Source organism: Crocodylus porosus, unplaced genomic scaffold (genome assembly GCF_001723895.1).
Source record: "Crocodylus porosus isolate Cpor-Errol unplaced genomic scaffold, CroPor_comp1, whole genome shotgun sequence".
NCBI lineage: Eukaryota > Metazoa > Chordata > Crocodylia > Crocodylidae > Crocodylus > Crocodylus porosus.
In genome coordinates this window covers 237,658,417-237,666,833 of record NW_017728886.1, presented here as the reverse complement: position 1 = coordinate 237,666,833, position 8,417 = coordinate 237,658,417, and the positions used below count along the sequence as shown (strand labels likewise).

At 43.0% G+C, this 8,417-nt stretch overlaps 1 protein-coding gene across 1 annotated transcript in view; it reads right to left on the bottom strand.

Annotated features, from left to right (window-relative positions):
- Window positions 1-4,121: 4,121 nt before the first annotated feature.
- The window catches only part of DCSTAMP (dendrocyte expressed seven transmembrane protein), an 18,119-nt gene continuing 13,823 nt past the window's right edge, over window positions 4,122-8,417 (bottom strand). Inside the window, exons 3-4 of the mRNA XM_019551740.1 lie at window positions 6,666-6,995; window positions 4,122-6,026 (exon numbers count right to left, since the gene is read on the bottom strand). Coding sequence (XP_019407285.1) covers window positions 5,943-6,026; window positions 6,666-6,995 — 414 coding nt within the window. The 3' untranslated portion in view covers window positions 4,122-5,942. The remainder of the gene's footprint in view (window positions 6,027-6,665; window positions 6,996-8,417) is intronic.

Sequence of the window (8,417 nt, the reverse complement as noted above, 5' to 3'; positions counted from 1 at the left end):
GTTTTTTTTTAAAGGGCTGGGAGCTGGGGTGGGCAGGGCAGCCACAGGGGGCCAGGAGAGTGGGTGGAGGTCAGAGCCCCTCAGTGGCAGCACCCGATGAATGGGTCCATTTTTTTAAACAACCAGGAGTGGGGTTGGGCAGGGCACCCATGGTGGGGGGAGGCTGGGGGAGCAGGCAGGGGTCAGGAGGCAGTGGGGGGGGAAGCACACGTGGGATGGGGCCTTGTAGGGGTCCCCTATGGTCCCCCCCTTTCTAGCCTCCCCTTCCCTGCCCCCTAATTACCAGCTCAGAGTCTGTCATTCGGACCTTTTAATTGGTCTCCTGATTCAATTCAGATTTGGAGATTTGGCCACCGAATCAGTCTGAATCTCCTCCAAATCAAACCAGCACCTGAAACTTTGCAAAGACCTAGTAGCTGATGCTTGTTATCTACTCTCATCTCTACCCTTTGGTTTGCCTCTCTTTCAGGTTACCCACAGAGTACAGGTCATGCACTGCCAGTGATTCCTTTGATTTTTTTTTTAATAGCCCTTTGCAAGCAAATTAACTCTATAAAAGGAAACAAGTCCATGCAGGAAACTCACCCCTGAACATTTGACCACCCACTAGAGAAGGGAAATAATTCACAAAGTAGACCAGAAAAGAAGAAAACCCCAAACTTACCCAACTCAAAGAAAAACAGGAGAAAGGTCTGGAAGTGTACCATGCTCCAGTAAACCAAGCAAGAGTGACCTGCTGACAGATGGTTCAAGATTTCTAGAGGGAAGATTTCAGATCACTAACGTTCCCTGCAAGCTCCCAAGAGGGAGGAGAGGGAAAAGAGAGGTGCACGCACATAAAGGGGTGATGGAGGGAAGGAAGGGAGACTCCAGTGAAAACTAGGTATATAGATTTGATTTCTGTTACCAAATTCAGCATAACTCTTAGCTCCATATACATACATTAGCATAACTCCTTCTGTTTGGTATTTTAATCAATCTAGAGAAGGAAATGTAAAAAAGGAGTCCCCATCGATCCTGCTCTAAGACCTCTACTACAAGGAGCAAAACTGGAATCACACTGGCAATAAGTGTGTCAGTACGTGGGCAATATGTTAATAATAAACTCTCCGTGATTATTCATTCCTGTTCTTCCATCTGCTGCCACTCCCCATGGAATATCTAGGGAACTGAAATATGTCCCCTCCACATTTCCTTTTCTTTTCAATATAAAGGAGCCCTCTCAGCTTCAGTTTTGAGGGCTATTTGGAATTTTCTTTTTCCCATTCCCAAATATTTAATTTTCTCTTTTCTTTCCTGCTGCTCTCATCATGGCATTGCTTCTTTTTGCCCTATCATAGATTCATAGATGTTAGGGTCAGAAGGGACCTCAGTAGATCATCGAGTCCCACCCCCTCCCCTGGGCAGGAAAGAGCACTGGGGTCAGATGATCCCAGCTAGGTGTTTGTCCAGTCTCCTCTTGGAGACCCTCAAGGCAAGGAAGAGCACCACTTCCCATTTCAGATTCTGGTAACCCTTACTATAAAAAAGTTCTTTCTAATGTCCAACCTAAATTTGCTGTCCATCAATTTGTGGCCATTGTTTTACTCCTAGTAAATAAAGCATCTCCTAATCTCCTATTCCCTGATGCCCTCCCCTGATGAATTTATAGGCAGCCACAAGATCACCTTTCAGCTTTCTCTTGTGAAAGCTGAAGAGATCTAGGTCCCTCAGTCTCCCCTTGCTGGGCCTTGCCTGCAGGCCTCTGACCATGTAAGTGGCCCTCCTCTGATCCCTCAAGATTCTCAGCATCCCTCATGAAGTGCAGCGCTCAAAACTGGACACAGTACTCCAACTGCGGCCTGACCAGTGCCTCAGAGGGGAAGTATCACGTCCCTCCACCTGTTTGTCATGCATCTGCTAATGCATGATAAAGTGCAGTTAGCTTTGTTGGTCACTTCATTACAGCGACGATTCACGTTCATCGTAGAGTCAACTATGACTCCAAGATCCCTTTCTACTGCTGCCTACTGAGAAGGTCATCCCCCAGCCTGTAAGTCTGTTGGTGGTACTTTTTGCCCAGGTGCAGCACTTTGCACTTGTCTTTATTGAACCACATCCTACTTCGTTCTGCCCATTTTTCCAACCTGTCCAGATCCACCTGGATCCATTCCCTACCCTCTGGTGTGTTAACTTTGCCCCATAATTTGGTATCATCTGTGAACTTGGACAGGGTGTTCTCTATGCCCTCATCCAAGCCACTGATGAAGACATTTAATAGCACTGGTACAAGGACCAAGCCTTTGAGGGACTCCATGGCCCACATCTTTCCAGGTCGATATTGACCCATCCACTATCACTCTCTGGGTGCAACCCCTAAGCCAATTTGCCACCCACCTGTAAGCATCTACGTCACAGCCTGTCAGTTTATTTACAAGACCAGAATGTGATACTGTACCAAAGGTCTTCTTAAAGTCTAGGTAGATAATATCTACCTCAATTCCTGCATCTAATCATTTTGTGACCTGGTCATAAAAAGAAACAAGGTTAGGCAGGATCTACCTGCAATGAACCTGTGCTGATTTCCTTTCAGCATTATTTCCCCTGCTGGGCTCCCACAAATGTGTTCCTTACTGATTTTTTCCAGAGTTTTCCCAAGGATAGAGGTGAGACAAACTGGCCTAATGTTTCCCGGTTCCTCCCTCCTCCTCTTCCTGAATATAGGGACTGCATTGGCCCTTTTCCAGTCCTCTGGGACCTGACCAGAACACCATTAGTGCTCAAACAGCCGTGCCAATGGCTCTACTATGCCACTAGCCAATTCCTTCAGCACCCTTGAATGAAGTTCATCTGGGCCTGCTGATTTGAACACATCCTGCCCCTCCAAGTGCCCCTTCGCTAAGCCTGTGCTAACAGTTGGTGGGCTGGTGTCCCTCCTGTGTCTATCTACAGTCCAACTGGGAGATTTGTCTTGGTTTGTGTCTAGGAATACAGATGCAAAGAACTCATTGAAGAGCTCAGCTTCGTGTGTTCCCCCCCCGGTCACCAATTGCTCTAGTTTGTCCTGTAGGGTCCTATGCTACCCTGCATCTTCCTTTTGCTCCCTAAAAACCTGAAAAAGAACTTGTTAGTTACCTTCCATCAATGGCTTGATATAGGGGATGTAGAAGTCAAGCAGAGATATTAAAGAGATGCAGCTCCAGTGACTGATGCTTATATTATGTCAAGCATGCCAATGAGAGAAGTGACTGAATCCTACCTGGAGCGCAGCATCTCTGGCAGAATTGCGGTAAGTAGCAGATAGATCTTCTGATGACTCTCTTACTTTCCTCCAGCTATATTACCTCTCCTCTTTCCCCACCTGGACTTCAAGGTCCAATATACTATTAGCTTAAGTAGAAGGGCATCTCAACAGTACATGGGGCCCTTGAGGTAGCTAGAGTTACTGCAGTATTAATAAGGGTGGTTGTTGCAGCCACAGCATGTGAAGAATAGATTTTATTCAGTCTGTCCCTTTTGCAGCTTACTCTCGTGATCAAGAATGCATATTTCTAGAGGCAAAAGGCTGTCACTAGTCCACCATGCCATCGACATCTACAGAGGATTAAATTGTTCTCACATTGAGTGGGTAGAGACAGGAACTCAAAGGACCAAGGGACACTTAGCTTGATGCTTTACTCTTTTAAAAAAAATAACAAGAGATCTAAGATATTGAAAGCATTTAGTAATAATGGCTTAAAGTGTATGTCAAACTTCAAACTTGTTCTGTATTTTCCACTTGCCTTGAGGAGGTAGTTCCATGCAGCATTCTGCATCAGATTGTGAGTAGTTGATGATGACTAATTCTGTTCAGATTTACTTCTCTATACTGCTTTGCGCTACTTTCATGCTGACTCATAAAATCCTTGGTGGGGAGGAGGGGATGACAATCTGCATGGCGTGGTGTAGCTGGTACATTTATTCAAACCTTTTCACATGGGCTTAACCTAGTCAGAACAGGCTAGAACAGCAATATCTCATTGCAACAGTTGCAACTTGCCTTTGGCAATCTAATGCAAGTATTGTAGAGAGTAGCTTCATATTCATTTAAGTGGAAAGTAACTGCAGACATTCAATACTGGAAACTTTAAATAAATCTTTATTACTTTACACTGGGGACATTTGTGTCAATGACAGACTGGGGTTTACACAAACATTTTAGAGTAATTGTGTTTAGCTGCTTTTCCCCTGTAGCCGAGAGGGAGAAAACGGCGTCTGGCTCAACGCATGCACTGGGCCGTATATGCCATGTGTTCCATTCATAGTTCTGGAGTGAGTTTGTTAAACCATACACATCTCTGTGTCTGGGGGTGCATCCAGGATGTGTGGATGAGTGCAGTGGTGCAATAGCACTCCTCTTCGATTCCTGTTCCACCCAAGTTTTAAAACCAGCTCTCTGGGAGGGGCAGCAGAATTTCTATTCAGGTATTCAGGCAGTGCCAACACAGTCAACTGACTTTATGGTTCATTATTATCTCCTTCATTCCAGCTAATCTCTGAACTCCCTGATGCTGTTGCAGGGGGACATAGTCCCCACCTGGGCTCAGCCACTGGAGCCTGTCCCAACAGCAGGGAGCTCCCAGGGGTAGGGAGTAATGTCCTGCTGCCTGCTGCCCAGCTGACCAGTAGCAAATTAGCTCTTGGTCGGCCATCTACATGTGCCTTACTATGCAGTAACTACTCAGCAGGTAATTTGTTACCTGGCTGAATTAGGATACTGGAGAATAATTCAAATATTATTAGCAAATTAAGTGCCAAGTAGTTACTGCACAGTAAGGCATGTAATGTAGGTAACAATTTAATTGCCAAGTAGAGCAAATAACTGCACAGTAAGGGTCTACACACAGACAGCGACATTTAACGCACGGTAATTCGCTCTACTTTGCAGTAAAGTGTCTCATGTTCATAACAGACTATATCTCAGTCTATTATGAACAATCCCCTTCCTGTGTTTGCCAAGTTCCCTGCTTCACCACAGTTGTAGGTACTGGTGTTACTGACTGCTGACACCTCCTGAATGATGGGCCCTGGGGTTGGATAGAGGCCAGAGAGGGAAACTAAGACTGAAAACAAGTGCTGAGGGCTTTGGGGCAAGGAGTCTGGGGATGGGATGAGAAGCTTGGATTTGGAAAAAGATTATAGGGGATTGAGCAGAAGGGGTCAAGTGTGGGCTGACTTCACACACTTACTTCTAGAACCAAGAATAGAAAAACAAGACTCCTTAGGCTTCACCAACCTTTGCTATTAACAAGTGAAACCTACTAGCACATGTCTCATCCCTTTCTGATTAACTGGTATCAACATGATGCAATTTCTGGGTTTCTTTCCCCCCTAGCTCATTTGTTTTTGTTTTCAGGCAAGGAGCTGTATTAAAAGACCACAGGATGCAAAGTGAAGCACTTTTAAGTTAGGAAATGCCAGGATTCAGGTCACCTATGCAACCTCATAAGTAGTAGTGCCAATAATTTCAGAGGGAACCTCACATGCTTAAAGTTAAACCCATGATTAATGAGTTTGATTGATTTGAAGTTTTTATGTACAGTGAAATGACTTTATGCTCATCTGTTAAAAGGGCCACAGAGTCAGTGTGATAATTACAGAGCAAGACTCCCAGAGTGGTGTAGCATGGCCACAAAATTAATGAGTATCAGGCCCTAAAGGATTGCACAAGTGCCAGACGTTGCCAGGAAATCTCAAGTGCTATTTCGTATTGCTTGCTTGCAACTTCCTAGCATTGCCAAACAACTGTAGGCTGCTGTCCTGTGAGAGCTATGTTTACTTCTTTAACATTTAAATATAATATGGAAATTAACTGACAGTACTTTACAGAAATATTTTTAAAAGCAGGAGCAGTACAGGTACAATATGCAGGGACCTGCTGCACAAAAAACCTTGAGCTTATCCAAAGAGTTATGTGGCCTCTTTCAAACCTTGTTTTCATTTATCATGTCTTTTTCTTTCTTCCTGATTGTCCCCATTGCCTTGAATATCGGGAACCAGAACTGGAGCTAAGAAGACAGAAAAATGGATCAGATTCCAACTGAGTACCAGTCTTTCAACAACACAGTCACCCAGCACCTTAAATCTAATTAAAGCACCCACAGCGTCTCATGTATTCAGCATTCTGTGCTTCAAGATTGTGGCAGTGCTGCTTTAACTAAAGTTTGTTCAATTAATCAAGTCTGCTCCAATGTGTGCTAATTAATATGTCTTGAAGCAGGCATCAGGCACATGTATAGGTGCCCCAATAGACCACTACCCCCTACATATTTTAAGGTGGACTTTCATAGATATGCCTTGAGCTTTGGCATGTTTTGACAATCTAAGGACCTGATCCTGTTGTCCATGTGGGGTCCTCCCCACCTGGCCACAGGATTGGGGCTTATGTGATTTGTGTGTGATATGTGGAGAAGAAAACAGCTGACATAACTCTGTTCACATCTTTCTGGCAGGCAAATTATCTCTGAATTGGGGACAGAGATAATTTGCCTACTAGAAAGATTTGAACTTGTTTGTTCTTCAGGACAAACAAAAAGTGGGAAGACTAAACCATCTGGACTTTGGCAAAGTTATCATCTGAACCCAGATCTGAATCCTGCAGCTACCTGTGGAGAAAGATTTGTTTTTTCATAGTATTTATGGCTTACCGTTTGAGCAAATGAGTTAAATTTCCTTTTCACATTTTTCTGTGGAGGCTTTTCTCTATATCTCAGTAATTTTGAATGCAGGTAATGGATCCTTGTCATCTCTATGTTGGGATAGAATGAACTTGACACAAGTACTTTAAGCTGAACCAAGATACTGGAGAATAATCCAAATATGATCAAGAAAAAGGTGATGACTCCAATCTGGATCCATGTTGAGAGCAGAGAAAACTCTGGTTTAGGACTGCAGTCATGTTTAAACAGAGGAATCTTCAAATGAAAATTATTTTGAATGACTTTTCCTTTATTGATAATGAAATTGTCCTCATTTTTCTGCATGGGAGAAATACAAAACATAGTTTTAAAAAAATTGTGTTTACACTTCAGATAAGCAGAATTACATTTGTGATATACAAATGCTCTATTAATGATCTAGTCCTTTCTGTGTCAATGCAGGATTCATCATAACTGTATGTATGTTGAACCCTTGAGGGGGTTTTTGAGATGTGCTAAGTAATAGGATTTGTACTACTCTTTGGGGACAAAGTCCCACAAACTTGGGACGCATGCTATCAGAAACTCTCTCTTGATATTGGTGATTTTATTTATTTTTAAGTTTTCCCACCTCATGCTTGCTGATTTTTCTTCTCCTTTTACATTCTTCAGATATTTAAAGACTTTTTGTTGGTTTCTAGACTAAATTATATGCTCCTTTGTCCAGATTTACATTACTGTAACTGAAGACATAATTTGATGCATACATTTTCCTTAGAAATTACTTTCTCTGCTTCTGTACTAACCTTTCTTCCTGTTTTTAGAACTCTCCAATGGAGTTCATTCTAGAATTAAGAGGAGTGGAGGAAATATACATATGAAGTAAGTCAACATATAATTGAGCTAGTGTAGAGATTCAGTATCAAATATGGGTTCAAAAATGGGCCAGAATGTACAACCTTTGCTTGGAATAAATCTCTCCTGAGACTGCATAGTTCATTCTTCCTATCCAGTTTTTGGTTTGCAACTCTGAAATGGACAACTCTTCCATCCAGTGTAAGCAGGGGTGTTTTTTTAATGTGGACAGCCCCATCTCAGGCACTTGAATCAAGGGAAAGACCCAAATTCCCCAGACATGAAACTTTTTAGATAAAGGCTGGAATTTTGCTGCTGGGATTTGAATCTACTAGGAGCCGGGGTTGTTTCAGATATTTGAGAAAACTGTACAGTAATTAGATGACAACATCCCTCAGAAAATGTGTCTCTATGAGAGCCTCCTACTCTCTGCTGATTGTAACTTGGGCCCCTCTGGATCACTGTGTATGTGTAGCTTGGCCCATTATTAAGGGTCAGAACTGCTGAGTTGCCTGTTATAAGTAGAACTGGGCAAAAATTCAACTTTCTGTCTCATGGGAAATTTGGATATTTTGAAGTTTAAGTCAAATATTGACTTTTCAGAAATGAAAAGTTCTAATGAAATGAAGAAATGTTGTATTTCAGCTCAGTTCAGTACTAGAATGCATTTACCTGAACTTCCCCCAACTCTCAAAAAATGGTATTTCAGGTACCTCATCTCCCTTCTCACCTCTGCTGCCCAGGCCTCCCACACAGACTACATTTCAGTGATGTATTATTATCATGGGAAGCCTATAGTTTCATAGTTTGTAGGGTCGGAAGGGACCTGAGTAGATCATCAAGTCCGACCGCCTGCCATGGCAGGAAAGAGTACTGGGGTCAAACAACGCCAGCAAGATGTTCATC